Here is a 21,520-nt window from a genome sequence, read left to right on the forward strand (position 1 = left end):
AGTCGCTCCTGAGAGAAGATACCCAATTCCTTCCTCGTCTGCTAGGGGATACAGTGGGGAAAAAGGAGTCTGGTTACTGACTCTTTGGCAACTGACACAACATCAAGCGGCTGGATTTGGCCCAATGCCCACTCTAGAGAAGCCAGTTCATGGGCCAATGAGTGAGAAATACCCTTTTCCTCAGGGCACCACTTAGGGGAGGCTGTGGAAGGCCACAGGCCAAAGCTTCCTTCATCTACGGAAGAGTGTTCAGGGCCAGCTCATCACTGGCTGGCCTTGGATTAATACGATCACTGATTTATGACGGCAAAATGGGACAACCCTGTAGATGTCAGCTTGAACTTCATGGAGGAAAAGTGGAATAACCCAGAGATCCATGAACAAGTGCCCAACAACTTGCAATTCCGTTCTCCAATTAATCCATAGACACAGAAGCAGTCACCTTTTATGAAGTGTTTGGAAAAAGAAATGCAAAGTGCTGAATGGGAACATGAAAGCCAACACTAGAGTAAGAGTAAATTTCAGTGACAAATTCAATTTATTCCTGAGCAAGAGTTCAAGGTCCCTGACCTGGATGGCCCAGAATAGCCTGAAGCTAAACAAGGGCCGTTTCCACACGGCTCCCCGCCGCTCGTAACAACCCGGAAGATCGCAAAAAAAATGTGGAAGATCGCGTTTTCTCACGCGACGTGACGTGACGTCGCGCAAATCTCGCATGAGAAAACGCAATCTTCCGTGTTTTTTTCCCGATCTTCCAGGTTGTTACGAACGGTGGGGAGCTGTGTGGAAACGGCCAAGGTTGGCCCTGGTTAGAACCCAGATGGGAGTCCATCAAGGAAGTTCAGGGTCGCTATGCAGAGGCAGCCAATGGCAAACCACCTCTGTTTTTCTCTTGCCCTGAAAACCCTACTGGGTCTCCATGAGTTGGCTGTGACTTGAGGCTACTTCACACACAAACATTCATGGATCGACACCTGAAAACACTGGCTATGGCAGCTATTCAGTGAACAGACTTTATTTCAAAAAGAAAGGCACTTCTTCCTCCAGTTGAGCCCAGAGCTGACCATGCACACGCAACATACTGTATGCTGCTGCCCCCCCACCCCCCACCCTCAGGGGACAGGATGGAGGACAGTTCTCAAAATCCCAGACAAAAAGGCCTTGCTAATTGGGCTGGGCAGACAGTAGGTTTGATGTTCTGGCCCGCAGAGTCAAGCCATATTAGCATATAAACTGTATTCTGCTCTTAACACTTGACAAAGAGCTGCCACTGAGAGAAAGAAAAAGAAAGACCCAGCAGTTAGCAGAAAGAAGAGGGAAGGGACAGTTCCTCTCGCAAGCGTGAAGCAGTTCCTAGAAAAGGAATTAATTTGTGCTGTTCTTCTGACTGCCAGGCAGTAGCATTCTTGGATTAAAGGGCCTTAGCAGTGATTCTTAACAGGAGCAGCCTACAAAGCGGGGGGGGGGGGGGCTGGGGAAGGGGGGATTCAGGGATTAGATAGTCCCCACTCCCCACTCCAATGTCTTCTGACAGCCAGTGGACGAGTAGTTTTCAGCTACTCACCCAGCCCAGAAAGTAATATCCCCGATTTCTCCGATGGCCCTAGAAAAAGGCACACTGCAAACAGGAATCAAACCTAACTTTAAGGACTTGGCTGACGGCCAGCAGGCACAAGGATCTCATTGAAGGTATGCTGGAGACCTGCACACTGTGTGCATGTATTACACATACATGCAAGTTTTTATTTATTTATTTTCATTTATGGTCGTATCTTTCTCACTGGGCCTCAAGGTAGATTACAACAGATCGATTTAGTTGATTAGCAAGCCAGTTATGAAATATGATGACATTTGAATCTAATAGCTGAGATTCCTTGTAAAACAAAGTTATATAGTCAATGTCCCTGACCTGGATGGAGCAGGCTAGCCACATATTGTCAAATCTCAGAAGCTAAGCAGAGTCAGCCCTGACTAGCACTTGGATGGAGACCACCAAGGAAGACCAGGGTTGCTACACAGAGGCAAGCGATGGCAAACCACCTCTGTTCATTTCTTGCCTTGAAAATCAAAAATCAGCTGCGCCTTGACAGCACTTTCCTCTGCCATTCAGTCAATCAGCAAGAAAATTATAAAAGATGATAACCTTTGAGTCTAACAGCAAGGTTTACTCGATAAAACAACATAATGCTGCAGGCTGGGACTGAAAAAGAAAAAAACATATTGACCCTAATAAAGGTCACGTTCCAGGCTGATCCATTACATCACAGCTCTCCTTCCTCTACAAGAAGGCCCTCCTGAACAATTCTGTTGCAATTTCGTGAAACACTAGAAGTGGGGGGGGGCCCTTCCCAATAGCCTCGGACAGACTGTTCCACAGTGCGGGAACCACCACAAAGAGTGGGCATCAACAGGCAGCTGCTGATTTTACCTGTCTGCAGAGTGGCCCCTTCGGGAGGCTTGGCTCTGATGCGTGAAGCTGTACCAACAGAACACAGCAGGAGAGGCAGGGCTGCCAGTGCCTGTGTGTTGTGTGCCATCCCAGCACTTCCAACTTATGAATTAATGACCTCCATAACATCTTATTATCAACAGTCTTGCTGTGGCTTTATTTACTGCATCGATCCATCTTATGCCGGGTCGTCCACTTTCTCCATTGTCTTCAACCTTTCCTAGCATTATTGTGTTTTTCAGGGAGTCCCGTCTTCTCATGATGTGACCAAAGTATGATAATCATCTTAGCTTCTAGGAAGAATGCAGGCTTGATTTGATCTAGAACCCACTTGTCTTTTTTTAAAAAATAATTATATTTTATTAATTTTCCAGGAAAATTAAGACAGGAGGGATAGGATAGAAAAGGGGAAAAAAAGGACCGCCCCCCCCCGATATTTCGCTATATAATTTTCTTTTTATTTTATTTTATTATATTTGTATTCCACCCTCCCCGCGAGCAGGCTTACAACAGTACTCTACATATCATTTAGTACTCCACATCAGTAGACTGTGATAATTGAAACAAATTACATTACAGCCTTTTAACACACTCAAATCTTTATGCTTATTTTTAATCCAATTGTAAAATAAAGTCCAAGGTCTGGCAAAGTCTTCTTCCATTTGTCCTTTCAATACTGAAGTCAGTTTGTCCATTTCCGCGCCATAGTATCTGTAAAACTCTCCTCCAATACCACATTTCAAATGAATCAATTTTCTTCCTGTGCTTTCTTCACTGTCCAACTTTTATATCCGTACATACTATTGAAGAATACCATAGTATGAATTATCTTGATATGGTTCCCCAGCGACATTTCCTTACACAAGGATCTTTTCTAGCTCCTTCATGGCTACCTTTCCAAGTTTCAATCTCCTGATTTCATGGATGTATGCTCACTTTTGGTTGATAATTGAGCCAAGAATTGAGAATCTTTAACCATTTCAATTTTTTCATTGTTAAATTTAAAATTGTATAATTCTTCAGTATTCATTAGTTTTTGTTTTGATTTTCAGCTACAATCCTCCTTTGCTACTTTCTCCTTTAATCTTCATCAGTGGTCACTTCAAGCCAGCAACATAATGTCACCCTCATATTTCAAACTGCTAATGTTCCTTCCACTCATTTTTACTTCACCTTCATCTAAATCTAATCCATCTTTTCTTACGATATGTTCTGCGTACAGGTTAACTAGACAGGGAGATAAACTAACACCTTTGCCAAATGAAACCATTCTGTCCTCCTATGCTGCTGGAGGGTGCACAAATGTTTATCTCCTCACAGCGAGGCAGGAGGGAGGGAATGTGTGTCTGCACACATTATTTAATAATAACAATAACATTCAATTTATATACCGCCCTTCAGGACAACTTAATGCCCACTCAGAGTGGTTTACAAAGTATGCCATTATTATCCCCACAACAAAACACCCTGTGAGGTGGGTGGGGCTGAGAGAGCTCCAGAGAGCTGTGACTAGCCCAAGGTCACCCAGCTGGCTTCAAGTGGAGGAGTGGGGAATCAAACCCTGCTCTCCAGATTAGAGTCCCACGCTCGTAACCATTACACCAAACTGGCTCTCGTCGTTTTTGTCGTCGTTCTTCTGTGCAGCCCCACATTATATTACATACATAGGACAAAATCCTTCAGGAGATCAAGGTCTCTATTCATTTGTAATGCAGGCCCTTGAAGGGGACTGCATATTGGGAGCCCCAGTGTGAGTATAACAAGCTACTCACCAATGGGGGTGGGCGTGAGGAGACTCTTAAGTGAATAAAGACTGAAGTACTGCATTTCCAACAGCTGCGTCCGATCTGGAATTCATGTTGACCTCATAGTGTTTGATGAATGTATCCGTGGATGACCATGTGGCAGCTTGACAAATCTCCTGCAGAGGTGTCCCTCAAAGGAAGGCTGCTGAGGAAGACTGCAATCACATTGAATGTGCCCAGACTGTACCTGGACATGGTGTTCCTGCCACGGTATAACATCTCTTGATTGCTGCTACAATCCACCTGGACAGGGACTGATTGGATGTTGGTAAGCCCCTTCGAGGAGCTGGGGCCCGCCTAGGAGGGAAGGTGAAGAGTACCCCCATCAAGAACTGCTTGGATGCATGGTGAGAAAACAAGGTCTTACCATCCACCTGTTCATGGAAGGCTGATACAGCAGCCATATGGACTTTAACAGATGAGGATGTAAGACCCTTGTTTAGATGGGAGAAACGATAATCGAAAATCCTGGGTATGGGACAGGAGAAAGAGGATAAACCTCTTTCCGTTACCCATTTAGTGAAAGTGTTCCACTTGGAGGAATATGACAGCCTGGTAGAAGGCATCCGAGCATTCAACAAAATCTGTGTTACTTCTTTAGAGAAGGCTACTGTGTTGGAAAGAGCAGCCATGCTGCCAGGTTGACGGAATTGACATAGTGATGCCTTATCTGTTCCCTGTATAGCAAGCCTGGGGCCCTTGGTAGTTGGTAGCGCTGTCCCCTGACCATTTGCCAGAGAAGGGGAGACCACTCCCTGTGGGGCCAAAAAGGTGCAATGAGAATGCAATGAGTTCAATAGTATCTAATTCTGCACAAAACCTGTGGCAGTATAGGTATTGGGGGGAAAGCATAAAACAGCCCCCCATCCTATGGAATCTGGAAAGCGTCCCCGATTGAGTCGTGAGCAGAACAGCCTGGCCTTGGCATTCTGGGAGGTAGCGAACAGGTTGATTTCTGGGAACCCCAATCTCCTGAAGATTGGAAGAATAAACTTATCGTTGATCGACCATTCGTGGTGCAGTTTGATGAGTCTGCTCAACATGTCCACCCTGGTATTTGTCATGACGGCAATATGTATCACCTGGGGAAAGGTGTTGTTGCAAAGAGCCCATAGCCAAAGATGTGTGGCTTCTCTTCAGAGAGTTAGGGAAGCTGTTCCACCCTACTTGTTAATAGAGAGCGGAGATGTTGTCGGTTTGCACCTGTACCCTCTTGTCCCGCATCAACTCTGCAAAAGAGGCAAGTGAATAACGTATGGCTGTCAGCTCTAAGACATTTATGTGCACCTTAGATTCAGCCAGTGACCAAGTATCTTGTATAGAGTTCCCCAAGGTGACCTCCCCAGCCCTGGAGGGAAGCATCAGTGGTTAGGCTAATTTCCAGAGGTTGTATACCAAACGGGTGCCCCTGAGTAAATTAACTGGGTTAGCCCACCATTGTAAAGATCTGGTGACCTATCTAGGGATAGAGAGACCTTTAGACTGGGAACCTCTAATGGGGTCAAACCCCCTAATGAACCAGTTTTGTAGAGGCCTCATAAAGAGGAGTGCAAAAGGAACTACCTCCATGGTGGAGGCCATAAGTCCCAATAACTTTTGAATGAATTTAGCAGGTTGAAAACGTTTCAATTCTATTTGTCTCACTAGAGACTGAATAGTCCCCATCCTGTCTTGGGGTAGAAACGCTCTACCCACTCTTGCATCCAGAAGAGCACCTATGAGCTGGGTGGTCTGGGTTGGTTCAAGGTTGGATTTCTTCCAATTAATTAGGAGGCTTAGCCTGGAAATGGTGGTAACTGAGAGATTGGTCCACAAGGAGCCAGTCATCCAAGTAAGGATAAATGGTACATCCCTTTGACCTAAGAAAAGCCACCACTACAGCCATGCATTTATTTAGTGAATACCCATGGGGCTGAAGAAAGTCCAAATAGAAGTGCAGTATATTGGAATGTCTCCTCCCTATAACAGAAACTCAAGTATTTCTTATGGGCCTGGTGTATAGAGATATGAAAATGCGCATCCTTGAGATCAAGGACAGCAAACCAAGAACCAGTCTTGAGGTAATGAATGACACTAGAATGTGTTAGCATACGAAACTTTTCAACTTTAATGAACATATTGTCTTAAATCAAGGATCGGTCTGACTCCACCATCCTTCTCAACTATGAAATATTTTGCGTAAAAACCAAACTTAGAGTTGCTTGCAGGAACTCTCGGTATAGCCTCCTTCTGCAGCAACTCAGAAATGGCAAGCTGCAACTCCTGTGAGAGTGCTGCCGATCTCCCAGAGCAACACGAAGGTGGTGTGTCCTCAAAGTGTACACGGTAGCCATTTCAAACTACGGCAAGAGCCCAGGAATCGGTGGTGCTCATTTCCCACTGATTAACAAAAGGTGCTAGCCTGTCCAAAAAAGAACAGGGTTGTGCCGAAACTGGGGCGCTCAGAAAACAGGCTTTTGAGGCTGAAAGTGTTTAGGAGACTGTGGCTGGGCCTGTTTAGGTCTTGATTTATTAGAGCGTCTTCCTGAGCCACAATGGTAGGCCGAGTATCCCTTGTAGGGGTGATACTGCTGGTAAGGCTGTAATTGTACCTTGTGTTCCGTTTCTGGTACTGCAGTCTTCTTTGGTTGCGGTATTTGTAATGTTGTTGCTGGAAATGTTGTTGAGGAGCGATGACACCAAGAGAGCATGACGTCTGCCTGTTATTTTTCATTTATGTTAATGAATATCAGTCTTTTCTGAAAAGAGGGACGTGCCCTCGAATAGAAAATCCGCCACTTTACTGAGCTTATCCGGGATTAATGCCGTTGATCTCAGCCAGGAGTGATGCTGCAGTACCACTGCCGAAGCCATGGCCCAGGCAGAGCAATCAGCCTCATGCTTTGCTGCTGTCATCTGTTGTTTGGCCAATCTAGTGGCCTCCCCCTGAAGTACTCGAATGACTGATTTCTTGTCCTCTGGTAAGTCTGCCACATATGATGAGAGTCATCCCCAGAGGAATAAATTGTACGATCCCATAATGGCCTGATAGTTGGAGATTCGAAAATTCACGGCAGCTGAGGAATAGATCTTCCTTCCCAGCTGGTCAAGTTTGCATCCCTCTCTGTCACTTGGAGATGAATGCAGGCCATACTTGCTCTTTGGTTGGATCTCTTCCGTTACCAACAATGAGGGTTTGGGATGACCGAAAAGAAAAGCACAATCCTGCTGCTTCAACTTGTAGTACCCCTCCACCTTGCATGATGTGGCAGGAACGGAAGCAGGCCTTTCCCAAACCCCATGAGTGATATCCAGCAGATCCTCCACAGCTGGGAAGGCTACCGAGTCAGTGGAGTCAGAGTAGAGTGCTTGAAGCACCTTGCTTTTGGGTTTAGAACTGGTACTGGAGACATTCTTAGCATCTGTTCTGCAAAAAGTCTATAATCTTCCGAAGGGGAGGATGAAGTGGGATCCCCCACAACTTCCTCAGGAGATGGATCGGAGGCTAAATCAGACACCCTGTCATAGTGAGACACTGTCTCAATGTCCTCCTCCGAATCCGAGGTGGGGTCTATATGTGTTGACGGTGCATAGATGAACCTGGAGCCTCAGGCAGTGGTCGTTGCACTGGAGCCAGCTGAGTTGCAGGAGGTGGCAACACAGGGGTGGATTGCAACTATGACATAAACTCCTGCCAGCTAGACGCCAGTGGCTGGTAGGCAGGTGTATATGCCCAAGTCGGGACTGGAGTGAGGGACATCGTCGGAACCAAGGGTGGAACCGGCCAGGAGTATGATGTATACTGTTGTGTAGGCTGAAACTGTGTTGGTTGGAATGACTGTGTCAGAACTGCCACTGTCGTAATCGGGGGCGGCTGCGAGGATGTCCTCGGATCCGAGTGAGAAGGGCTCGGATTGGAGGCTGTAGAAAAGGCTGGGTACAGGTCATCACAGGCACTGTCCCTTTCATATTCTGACTGGAAGGCAGGAGTGGGCAGAGGGGATGGAGTAAGGTGTGGCCGAAGTATCTTCTCCTCAATTATGAGGGATGGAGTAGAAGAGGCCGATCGATGTTTCTCTTTATGGGAGGGAGTAGAAGCAGACCGCTTCAAGTGCTTCGTCTCAGCCTTGGCCTTCTTCGGCACTGGTTCCAAGGAAGCTTGTTAGAGAGTGCTTCCGCACACGTTGGATAATGCACTTCCAATCCTCTTTATAGATCATTTGGAACAGATTTTGTTGTGTATGGAACAAAAAATCCACCTCAAACAATTGATAAAGTGCATTGAAAGTGCATTATCCCACGTGTGCGGAATCAGCCCCAATCCGATTGGATCTGAAGAACGGCATTTTGAAGAGCCCAACTTCCGAACCCCATTTAGGGTTCGCCTCAATACCTTTAGTGTTGGTTCCAGTAGCTACTGGTTCTGAGAGAGGTGGAGGCTGTTGTTTTGGAGGGTTCTCGTGTCCGGCCTTTGGAACTAAGGGCTCAGTGTGGAGGGTCAGGTCCGACTCAGTGGATGACAGTGTTGCTGGTTTAGAGGATCCCGACAGGACCATCTCCCACAGGGTTGCTTTAAGATGCGTTGCCCGGTCGCTGTGCGCCTTTGGTGTAAATCTTTGGCAGTGGCGGCAAGCGGAAACCTTATGGGACTCTCCCAGATATAGGAGGCACAAGGTATGCTCATTGGTGTGAGGTATCTTTGTGTCACATTTAGAACATTTCTTAAATAGCGCCTTTTACGACATCCTATCAACTGCATAACTTGTAAGTGAAACACCAAACTCTAACTATAATAACTGTCTAACTACACTACTATATAAAACTGGATAACTACAACTATCAAACAACAAACTACAACTATAACTAAGAACAATGAACAACAACTAGTCATAGAGGTAATAGAGCAAGGCGATTAGAGCGAATGACCTCTCTCACTGGTGACAAAAAGAGAACTGAGGGATGAAAGAGCGCCCTGTGTCTCTATGCAGCGATCGGGCGGGAAACACCACACGTGCAGACTATCGGGAGCGCCCCTTTTGAGGTCTTTAGAGCTAGAAATCTCTCTCCAAAGCAGGCCTGTGCAAGTGCAGTCCCAATGTGGGGCTGCACAGAAGAATGATGACAAACTTAAAGTTACCCAAGGCATTCCGGAGACCGGCCAGATCCATTAGTCTTCACAGGCAGACCATTTTAACCAACTCTTTGCTCCTGCACAGCATCAGTGCCGCATTCATGTGCACCTTGAAGAGCCAGTGGTCAGCTCACGGCACCATGTGAATCTCCAGTCCCCCCCCCCATAGCTCTTCTCCCAACAATTAAAAGCAAAAATAAGGTCCAAAGTATGACCTTTGTTATGCGTCACTACCTGAGGTAGGTCATGTGGCCACTGAGGCTGTAAAATCTTGTGCTGGCCCTGGCAAGGGGTAATTAGCAAGTATGTCAAAATCAGCCGGCACATCTGCAGCACTAAACCTGTGTCCGGGGTCTGAAGCACTGCCCCTAGACTTAACAGAAGGGAAGGGGAGACAGCCAGACGACCACCATGCAGCTGCCCAGACAGAAACCAAGACTCTGCCACGCCCAGAAACAGAGGACAGGGAAGAAACACCCAAGCCCCAGAGAGTCAGGCGAGGCAGGTGGAAGCCAGCTAGTCCCACCCTCTGGTGGGAGGCCAGGGGGCCAGACAGGGAGAGTAAGGACCCCCAGGAGGGCAGTAGACCTGAGGGAGGAGGCACAGGAAGCAAGGGCAGTCAGACAGCAGCCTTACCAGCCAGAGAGGAGAGGGAACCAAAGCAGCACAGAGCCACGCCCCAGCCTGCAGGTCAGCTAGAAGGCAGGAGCCTGGTCCAGGTGAAGCTGGGAGCAAAACAACCCCAGGTGGAACTGCCTGAGGCACTCTGCAGGAAAAGCTTGGCAGCCAGCCAAGGAAGCACAGGTGTGCCTGGCCCAAGCAGCCAGCTCAGCAGGGAAGGCTTGGCAGCCAACCAAGGAGGCACAGGTGTGCCTGCCCAATGCAGCCAACAGAGCAAACCCAGGTGCAACTGCCTGAGTCAGCCAGGGGCGTGGCTAGAGTGCAGGAAGGGGGCGCGGCTGGCAGGCGGAGAAGGGAACAGTGAAGGGATAAAAGGGAAGTCCACCCACAAGGTGTGGTGGGTTGCGTAGGAGAATGAGAGAGCAGCAGAGAGGAGGTGGAGGAAAGAAGATGGAGAGGATGAGAAGGAGTCAGGCTCACAACTGGATGGAGAAAGCTGTTCTGGAAGGCAGGCAGGACTCTGTCAGATTGAAGGGACCTGTGGGTGGACTGAGAGGGTGTGAGGGTGAGGTATACCCCCCTTCCACCGAGCGGGATCCCATATATTCCCTGAAGGTCCTGTAAGGCTGAAATCAGGCCGGCTGGCATCTCACAGGGCGATGCCCATGACAGGACCTGACAACCTGAGATTGTCTCTGTCAGGCTAGAAAGTGTGTCCAGTGAAGAAAAAGGCAAGCAGTAAATGTCCAATTCATGCTTGAGACCTTTCCTAAGAGGAACACAGAAACACAGAGCTGGAAGAGATTCTCACAGGTCAACAAGTTCAAGTCTCTGCACACTGCAGTAAGTTCACAACTTCCTCCCCACCCAGTCCCCCAGTGACCCCTGCCCTATGCCCAAGGGAAGCCCCAAACCCTCCCAGATCCCTGGCCAATCTGGCCTGGAGGAAAATTCCTTCCTGGCCCCAAAGTGGCAAATTGGCATTACCCTTGGTATATATATGAAAGAACAGAAGATTTCTATGCAAACAGGTTTTCATTTCTACAGTGTTTCTACTAGGAGTGTGCATTTTGAAAATTTTCATGATGCTTTCAAATCCATGGTTGTAGAGTTAAATGTTTATTGTGTTTGGGTAGTTTTCTGGTGGGGCACTGCTGGGTCAGACTCAAAGTTCATCAATTTCCCTTCATTCTCATGACTTTTGTGACTGGTATTTTCAATGGGGAAGAGGAAAGGGGACCAATTTGAGGCAGCTGTTTTTGCACTTAACAGCACCAAAATCACACAGAATATAGTCCTGCCTCTAAATCTAAAGAACTCCTAAGTTTCAAGCAGACTGAACAAACAGGCAATTTTACAGACCCTCAAAAGAGGCCTCTCTCTGCTTTTCTATGTGGGACTTCCAGGGGAGCTGAAATAGTTGTTTTTCAACCAAATTTCACCAAAATTGCAGCGGCGTGACTTCTGCCTCTCCTTGAAAGAACCCCCAAAGTTTCAAGAAAATTGTGCCAAGCATTCAAATTTTATCAGTCCCTGAGCACAGCACCAGCAGCCATTGTTTGCCTCAAGTATTTTCTTTGTGAGACTTCTGGAAGGGCTGGAATTGTGGTTTTTCAACCAAAATTGTAACAGAGTGTCTTCTGCCCATCCTTCCAAGAACCGCCATGTCTTAAGCAAATTGGGCAACACATTTTAATTCTATGGCTGTTTGAGCAAGCCACCCCCACCCCAATAGGCTGTACAAAAAAAAGGGTCTCTCTCCAGCGCACAAGGATGGGAGAAGGGGAAAGAAAATGGCAGCTCTCTTTAGGATTGGCTGGGAGTGCTCTTTGTTCCTCACTTGCAATGATCAGATTGGGAGGAATTCAGTACAAATTCAGAATGAAATGTGAGCTCATGCTGCATTGCCGGTGAACGCTGCAACTTGGAAAGAACCAAAGATTTTGCGAGGGATGGTTTCCGTGACGATGAGCACTCAGGACTAGCATTTCTGTTCCAGAGAGTCACAAATAAAGCTCGAAAACGGGGTGGAGGGGGTGGGGGTGGGATCGTGTGATCTCTGCGGTTTGGAGTTTTGCTTACACTCATCTCTAATTTCTACCAATGGCTGCTCATGGTAACTGAACAAAAAGTTTTCTAGACGATTTAATATTCAATTTGCTTTAAATTCACAACCTTTTATTTATCTACCTGTAAAACTGGAACTGTACTCCCTGTCTGCTTGAAAACTGGCAGGGAAATTGCCATACTTGGGGGGGAAATCATGGGAGGATCACAACATTCTTTGCAGCACTACATCACTTGAAGGAAAATCTGGAAGTGACGTAGCGTAGCTCTAGGAATTTCCAGAAACTCTATAGTTTACCACAGAATTTGTAATATATTTGTATTATAACTGTATTATAATTGATATAATTTGTATTATAACTGATACAATAACTAATATAATGAAATTATGTTTATATAATTATATGATTGTAATTAATTTCATAATGAAATTAGTAGTAAGGTGTTGGCCTCTATGCCGTTCACTTGCTTTCTAGGGCAACTGGTTGGCCAGTGTGTGGAACAGGAAGCCGGACTAGATGGACCGGCAAAGTACCTCTGATGTTTTGAACGTTCGCACAACCCTGTCCAACATTTCTGGCATTGTGTGCAAAGCCCTTTCCCTGTTTGTTTGCATCGCCTTCTCTTTCAGTTTGCACTCAGTGGTGCCATTCCATGCCAGGTCCAACTGGCTACACAGCATATCGTCACCCTGCTCCTAAGTCCAGTTCCCAATCAGCTGGGATCCTCCACACGAACTATCTGGGAAAGAGAAAACAGCACTAACGGGGTACGTGTCTGAGTCAGTGGGACAGAAGCAGTTCAGGGGAGCAACGGCACCAAACAGAAAATATTTCTATATAGTAAACAAACCAGAGACCGTCCAACACAGAGGCAGCGTTCCCAACGGAATGAAACTGCATCTGTTCAATCCTGGAACTGCCACTGACTTCATTCTGATGCCAGCTCGGTCTCTGTCGCCCCTGCATGCTTGCCTCCAAGCCCTGGCGCGGCTCCCTCCAAGGACGGCATAAAGTCAGATCAACTGCGTGCGACTTACTGGACCAGATGCCTGATGAGAACTTCCAGCATCTCTCGGTTCTTGTCAGGGAGTTTATAGACCAGAGTGTGAAGGGCTCCCAGCCTGTAGTCCAGGTTCTCAGATTCTTGGGGGGGGGGGGTGGGAGAGAGAAGAAGAAGAAGAAAGAGGTTTGGGGCCTAAGATCAATGTGCTGGACATTAGCGGTGATTTCTGCAAAATCTGAATGCGGGGGCATCCAACATAATCTGGTGAATTGCAAATAAAAGGGCAGTTTCTGGGCTGTACAAAATTAATTAATGGCAAAAAATTAAAGGAAGAATTACAGTGCGGAACAATAGAGCTGTTAGGATTTATTTAAGCAGATAAGGTCAAAAAAAGCAACAAATACCCCACCCGCCCACTCCTTTGAGGCCTGGGCAAATACCTTGTTCAGTACTCTAAAGGATGAATTGGAAGTTTTGGCCACCTCTCCAGGCGCCTTTAATTGCTTCAATATTACACAAAATTGCCGGGGGGGGGACGGGGGGAGGGGAGGCACTGCGTGGCACACGACTTCTGCCTTTGGGCCTCCTGGGCCTCAGTTGCTCTGCCACTGCCACAGTGTTTTGCTTGCCCCAGTCTGGGTGAAAGGCGGTTATTTCTGACCAGCTGCCAGGGTAGCTGAGTAAGGGCCTCAAACTACATTTTTCCTTAGCTGGGCTCCATTGGGACAGAGGCCACCCCTAGACAGAAAGAGAGAGCAAGCTGGGGCCCCAAAAGAGTGTTTCCTTTCACTTGCTTGGAAACGATTTGCAATCCCTGCTGGTGCCCAAGCATTCATCAGAAAAAATATCCAATGGGGATGTATTTTCAACCATCAATTTTGGGGAAAGGAGCTCAGATGCTGAAGATAAAGAAGCCAAGATAGGCAGCTCAAGGGTAATCACTTGAAAGCAATTCAGACGCTGGAAGCAGCAGGGAAGTTGCTTCCGTTCAAGGCAACCGAAAAGCAGTGAAGTTGATTGGACTCTTGATTGCCACACTAATTTTTATTAGATGATGATCTAGCCCCAGTAATACAACATGCATTAGGACTGTCAGACCTACTGAAATTCCTCTGAGTTAATTAAATGGGTTGCTTGAACTATGCACTGGCCGAAACATTAATCTATTAATAAAAGCAACGTTCAGCATAACATCCTCACAGCAGCTCCTTTGTGCGAGACTGGTGGGGCAGGGATTATTTTCCCAGATTAATAACAACAACAACATTAATAACATTCGATTTATATACCGCCCTTTAAGACAACTTAATGCCCACTCAGAGTGGTTTACAAGTATGTTATTATTATCCCAACAATCACCCTGTGAGGTGGGTGGGGTTGAGAGAGCTCTGAGAGAGCTGTGACTGACCCAAGGTCATCCAGCTGGCTTCAAGTGGAGGAGTGGGGAACAAAACATGGTTCTCCAGATCAGAGCCCTGCTGCTCGTAACCACTAGACCAAACTTAAAGTTGGAAGTATATTTTTTTTTAAAAAAATCATTATTTTCTTCCCTCTAGGAGATCCAGGACAGGCCAATGTGGGAGAGTCCAGTTCACGTGTTACTGGTGTTTTCCCACTCCCCTTTGCTCATGAAGCTGGAACTCTGCAGGAGTTCTGCCCTAAGGCTTCTGGGATTCCCCTGCACCTGTTGGCCATTGCCTAGGCTGCACCGGGGAATCCTGCTGCATCACGAGAGATTCCTCAGTGCTTTCTGAGAGAGGCTGTCGTTGTCCGCATATGGGCAAAAGTGTGTGTGGGGGGGGAGGGATCAGTGCTACAAGGGGGTCCTCAGCTCTAAGAGGCCAACAGTTGTGACTGCATCTTACGTGGAGGCTTCATTTATCAAGGCACATGTTTTGGCATATTAAGAAGAGTAAATTGGCACATAATTTAGGACTAACAGAGGCCCCTTCTATGATTCTTTTGTGAGAGTTAGTGTGTACCCTCCTCCTCCCCTACACCCTAGCCAGTGCAGTCATTGTCAGGACTGTGTGCCCTCTCCTCACACTCTCTCCCTCTCTCTGGAGCAAATCCCCCTTCCCCCATTAATTGCAGATAAACAATTAATCGTAATGTGGCTACAGTTACTTCTGGGGTGCAATTTCATACCCTGGAAAAAAGGAGATCCTGTTAACATCATCAACCACAAACCGAACTTCAATGAAAGGGAGGCGAACATGAAACTTGGTGAGATGCATGTGTGTTGGACTTGGTACCATGCTCAGGCACTCTTTCAACACAGAGTATGCAGCCTCCTAGTTTGGGGAGCCTTGAAACAAACTCCCATCTGCTGTGACAATTCAATACAGGCACCTGGGGAACTGCGGCTTATTTCCTTCCCCCAAACTGAGATTCTCAAATGAGATTAAACTGAGGTTAAGAATCCAATTGTGTAGGGAGGAAGGAAACACCAGTATGCCAAAGCGCCTGCACTCAGACATTACAGTGGGCTGCAGCTTGATTCAATCCTTCCCTAACTGAGAAGCCTTCAACAGAGCTCTGTGCACAAGGGGGGAAAGGGCAACTGGCTGGGTTTGTGTCTCTGATGCTTGCTGTGCTGTCTGAATACAGCCATGGCTTGAAAGCAGCCAGTGTTACATCTGCTTCAGCCAACAATCTCCAGCATAGATTCAGTATCCCAAAACTTGTTCCTCTCCCCAGAGGCAAAAGAATACATTTCCAGGAACCCACTCCAGTGTTTCATCACTTCTCTCTGGCACTTACTGGCAGCTGAGACCAATTCTTTGTGAAGTTTGTACGTCATGACAGGTTCAGAGAGGTTCCTGCAAAGGGAGAAATCCAGAAAGAACGCCATTTCAGGAGACAGCGAGGCACAGCTGTGTATCTATTCTCAATTACTATGGAAGAAACTGGAAGTCACTATGGAAGTTTTTAAAAATCTTAATTTTACTGAGAATGCCACCTGGCGCCCCATCCCCAGACTTTCTAACCATTGTCACAGTTGCCTATGAAGCATTGGAAAAAACACTTTTCTTCCAGATTGTCTCCCTAAGCACACAGTAGAAGCTCCTTTCCTGGTTCCTACCAGGTGCTGAAGGTCCTCAGTTCACTTGCATATCACCATTCCCCCTTCCTACTGCCACGACACAGCTACTGTGGCTCCAGAAGAAACCCTGGAGTTGCGGAGGCAGAGAGTGGATGAGCATTTCTAAATCAGAGACGGATCGCTGTACTCACAGGCCAGGTGGAAACAGAGCTGGCTAATGGAGGACTCCACAGCACTAAAGGGACTCTGGTACCATCAACATGTTGGTTGAGCTTGCTGAAAGTGTGGCAGCCTCGCTGTGAGCTCCTTTGGGCAAAATATTGCCACGTGGACCTGTCATGCACCACTCAGAGCAGAACAAGATGAGACCACACACAAAGATTGGTTTGGATAGTGGCGGCAGAGTAGTTCTTGAGACTGCAGAAGTGAAGCCAAGAAGTTCTGCTTCTTCCTTGGCCTATGCTTGCTGCTGAACTCTTTATGGTCTCAATCATACTGTAGCCCCAGCCCATCTCTGAAGACACACTGCAAAGCCCACAGCAGCCTCTAAGTGAGCAGAGGAGAGCAGGGAGGAGAGAGGGAAAGGAATTCAGAGGCGGGGAGGGGCTTGGCCTCCAAAGTGCCACAAGGCGGGAGACGTCACGCAGAACTGGAGACCGGGCGTCCTTGCTCCCTTACTGCCAACCGGGCATTTCAGCAGTTACTGCCCAGGGCATTCCAATGACAGCATCTCTAAGAGTCCCAAGGGGGGCAAGAAGGGCATCACCTCCACTTCTGCAGGGGCTGCACACCCACCAGCCCCTTCAGCACTTGCCTTCTTGTGGAGGTGCCAATATTAACAGTCTTGCCATCTGTGGTGGAGACAGGATCATCACTGGATGAGGCCAGGCCAAGCCTCAACACACCTCCTGGCCAAGTAGCTGTCAATGGCAGCAGGCACAGCCGGCCACCTGAGGTCAGAACCCAGCCAACAGCATCTTCTGCAGCTGCAAGTAAATTCCACACAGACTCTTCCCTCCCACTCACTAAACACTTAGCCACAACTAATTTTCAAGTGCACGTTTCCAGCAGCGGCACCAGGGTTTTTGGTGCCTGCAGCTGGCCAGCAGCCGGGTGCCCGCCCGCCCGCACACACGCACCGGCCCGCGTGATGACATCGTGTGCGTGCGAAACTGCGCACCCCCCCCCCGCCAGCCCAATTGCTGTGGCGGGCGGCTAGGAAGGCGCGCGGGTGGCCTCCGAGCTCTCCTGCTTGGTTTCCCTGTGCCGCCGCAGATGCCTGCCCACGGCTGCTGAGCCCGGCCGGGGACGTGTGCGGGCGGCGGTGGCAGCTCAGGGCGGGAGGGCTAGGAGGCTGCAGGTTGGTGGCTCGCGCTCCAGCACCCCGCACCCTGAGGCCACCGCCTACCTGGCCTCAATGGGCACCCCGGCCCTGCTTGTTTCACCCAATGACGTGTCACTTTTCACAAGAGATGAAAAGATCTGAGAAAGAAAGTTGTCTTTTGCTGTGCTCCCTCTTCTGTAAATACAGGAACACTTAACACTGACTTCAGCAGAACCACCAGGGAACTCGTCCTCAGCATACTGAAAAGACAGGTTGTAGCAGTGCACGTTCTCTTTAATGGAATGAGAAAGCTCTTGGGTCACTTTGTGTGGCAAAAACGGTAGGGGAATGGGAGGGAATGGTAGAGCTGAGGCCTTGCTGTGCTCTTGGGTTCAGCGGTCCCTTCCTCTTAATCTCAGCTTTCACTGTTTAAAAGGCACGTTTCTAGGCCCTATAGCTGTAAAGATATCCTGGAAGCCTCAGGCACCAAAGTGAGAGCAGAGGACAAATGAGTAAAATACTCCAATTGCAGAATAAATTGCGCATTGAATAGAGCATACGTACCTTTTTTTTTTAGCACACACTACCTTGAATGTTAGCAAAATCTTTAATTCTTGCGCACAAAAAACGTACTAGCTTTTGCATGATAAAACAAGTTTTCTGTGAAGAGTGCAGTTGGCTTCATGATGTAATAGCTATTATTCTGGACTCTGAATCTAGCACCTTGAGCTGGAACTGACTGGGGGGGGGGGGGGTTGAATATCTCTGTCCCTAAGATCATGTTCAGAAGATTTCAGGTAGCAGGAAAAAATCTCCTTGCTATTTCAAGTGGGACAGCTAAGCAATGGCCTGAATATGCATCAAGGTAAATTCATAGGTACGTATGGCATGAGAAAAATGTGCTAAGGTTACTAGAGCAGAATAGAAAATGTGTGTTTATAAAATTAAGCATTTTCCCCTCAGATAAACAAGCTTGGGCATGATTATTTACCCTAGAAAACTACTGCAGAGCAATCTTGAGAGCTACCTGAGATAGAACTTCAAAGAGCTGGTAATTGTCTTGATGTCCCAGTCACTGTTCTGAAGGTCCACATCACCTGGGCACTTGGGATCTGGAGAAAGAAGAAAGGAGGCAAAGGCAATTCATGCAAAACATCCGTTTAACACGCATTTCTAATATATACAAAGTTCATTCTCATGCCAAATCGGCCCATTATAAAATACAATTAATCTATGAGCTTATCAGGTAATGCTCAGAAACTGCACTCCACAAGCATCAGAGAAACTCCACTAACTGTAAAGGGGATAAGTCACCATTCATAAAAAAACCTCTGGGACTGCTAGGAGGGAAGAAGAAAGTGAGACTGCGGCTGCTCCCGTGCTGTATCCTCACTGCCGCTTGAAATGTGGAGGCTTTTGCAACAGCAAAGGAGCATTTGCAGAGCTTCCCTCTCTAGCTCCTCCTACCGTCCCCTCCCCCCCCCCACAGCCCCAGCCTTGTGCTGCTGATTTTTAGCAACTTAAAAAAAAGAGAGAGTAGCAACTACCAATTTTTGTAAAAGGGGGTGGGGTAGAGAGGGAAATTGGTATTAATTAATTAATTAATTTCATTTATAGTCCGCCTTTCTCACAGAGACTCAAGGCGGATTATACCGTATGAGATTAGAACAGCCAATATTAGGAACAATGCCATAGGATAAATAGACACAAGTTCACAAAGACATTAGCAGGAATCCAATACAAATAGTGGTGTCCATGGTCCCTAACTCAAGTCTGTGGGCGCGTTGCACTCCCTTCTGGTCTCTCACAAAGTCTCCAATGGGCATTCCTGTCACTCATTGTAGAAACTGCCCGCCCCGCCTCTCCAGATCCTGGGGGCTGCTCCCAAATGCTGCAGGCTTTCTGGTCCCACTTTTCGTGGAGGGGGAACCTGTTTCTCACGGTAGTGGCAGCGGCGGCGGGGATTTTCAGGCACACTGAGCTGCGGCCACCAGCCTGGCCCTCATCGGAAATGGGGGCTGGATGGGCGAGAGGGTGGGTGTTCAATCCGGACCTTCACCGTCACCTCTGTCCCCCTCCCTGGCAGGGATGCCTGCTCTCTGAGGGGGGGGGCTGTTGGCGGCAGTGGGGATCATGGTCTCCCCATTGGACGTGCTGCTGCTTGCTCCTCGCCTGCCTATCAGGGGAGCGGTGTAGCCATTGGCTGGTGTGAGCAGAGCTGTCAGGGGAACAGCGGGTGGGTGCTCCTGGTGGCGGCCGTGCCTCACCTAGCCACGCTCGGGCGCTGGTGGGATTCTCCATAGGGAGCTGTGGAGCACTGCCCCATTTACGTCGCTGCCTCGGGACTTAGGACCGAGCTGCCCATTTGCACAACCTGCAAGATCATGACAGGCCTTAAGTCACCTATGAGCTTCATGGCCAAGCAATGGCCATTGAAGGCCCACGGTCCCTACCCATTAGAGCTGTTCTCAGCATTTGGAAGCACTATGTTCCATGCGCTAGTGAAACTGGTTTCCACAAAAAACAAAAGACAACACAATGGTTATCCCAGAAGTGCTTTGCAAAAGAACATGGCAGTTCCCAGACACTGGCACAGCAGGCTACTGCAGTGGAAATGTGAGCCTCTCTCTCATACTTGGAATATTTGTCAGAAGGTAATCAGCACTGCTTGCATGAAAATGTCTCATATATTTGGCACTTTGAAATGTTCTGAACAGCTTAAAAAACGCAAGTAAATGGCATGCTAAAAGATCCAGCTGTGTGTGTATGTTATGTGTCACCAAGTCGCTTCCAACTTATGGCAATCCTATGAATTACTAACCCCCAAAACATGCGATCACTGACAACCTTGCTCAGGTCCTGCAAATGGAAGGCCGTGGCTTCCTTTATTGAGTCAATCTATATCTCATGAGTCAATCTATATTTCATATCTTCCTCCTTTCCTACTGCCTTCAACTTTTCCTAACATTATTGACTTTTTGTCTTTTCATGATGTAACCAAAGTACAATAGCCATAGTTTAGTAGATTTGGCTTCCAGGGCAAATTCAAGCTTTATTTGATCTAGAACCCACTTGTTTGTCTTTTTGATGGCCCATGGTACGCATAAAACTCTCCTCCAGCACCACATTTAGAATCAAGCAATTTTCTTCCTGTCAGATTTCTTCATTGACCTTCACATTCATATAGAGAGTGGAGAATAACACAGTATGACTATCTTGATCCGGTACCCCAGCGACATTTCCTTCCTGTAAGGATCCTTTCTAGTTCCTTCCGGGCTGCCTTCCCACGTCTCAGTCTCCTTCTGATTACTTGGGTTGCAGTGTTCACTTTGATTGGTGATCATACCGTACTCTCTACACACACCCACCTGCTGTCGCTTCCTACTACTTCCATTTTTATTTCTGCTTAATGACCATCTTTTTCTACATCATCTTGCTTGGACTCTGTCATGCATCTGGTTTCCTTCAGAATCTTCCCCTCCCCACCACAGCACGTCCGCTCTGACAGGCTTGGCAGTGTTCTTAATTGCTTTGCTTTTGGGATATAAGTTGCTCTAACACCCTCAACTCTTGTAGAAAGCGTTTATTGTTACTGTTTATTGTTACTGTTGCCTTGACAACATACTTCCACTTTCAAACATTACTTTTGTCCATTTCAGAAACATTCCTAATTTTCTCCTCTTGGGGCTCTTTTTTCCACAGACCTCAGAGCCTCTCTGTCAACTCAACTTTTAAGTGTGGTATCTAAGAAAGCAACTCCTAATTCTGAGCGGTAAATTTGGGTCTTGCTTGTGATCTGAATAACTTTAATGTTATCTGTTATCTCATAAAGGCCAATGGCCATATACAATACATTTGCCTGCCTACCTGTCTCCCAACTTTAACGGGGACCCTGCTCTGCTCTATCACCTGCCATTCCAGTATAATCCTCACTGTGGAAACATTCATTTTTTAACTACTCATGTTTTCCTACTAACTTTATATAACTTCTTTATTCTATTCGCCCTCTAGTTGCTGCTACCTTCCCTATTTACACGCACTTGCACTCAAATCAGTTGATTTTCCTTATTTAAGTGCCCACTGTTTATTTTCT

General features: G+C 47.3%; 1 protein-coding gene across 1 annotated transcript in view; it reads right to left on the bottom strand.

Annotated features, from left to right (window-relative positions):
* OPHN1 (oligophrenin 1) overlaps positions 1-21,520 on the bottom strand; it is a 142,176-nt gene that overhangs the window by 38,173 nt on the left and 82,483 nt on the right. Inside the window, exons 15-17 of the mRNA XM_054996265.1 lie at positions 18,455-18,539; positions 15,821-15,879; positions 13,092-13,197 (exon numbers count right to left, since the gene is read on the bottom strand). Coding sequence (XP_054852240.1) covers positions 13,092-13,197; positions 15,821-15,879; positions 18,455-18,539 — 250 coding nt within the window. The remainder of the gene's footprint in view (positions 1-13,091; positions 13,198-15,820; positions 15,880-18,454; positions 18,540-21,520) is intronic.

The sequence above is a fragment of the Eublepharis macularius genome, chromosome 13 (genome assembly GCF_028583425.1).
Source record: "Eublepharis macularius isolate TG4126 chromosome 13, MPM_Emac_v1.0, whole genome shotgun sequence".
Classification (NCBI taxonomy): domain Eukaryota; kingdom Metazoa; phylum Chordata; class Lepidosauria; order Squamata; family Eublepharidae; genus Eublepharis; species Eublepharis macularius.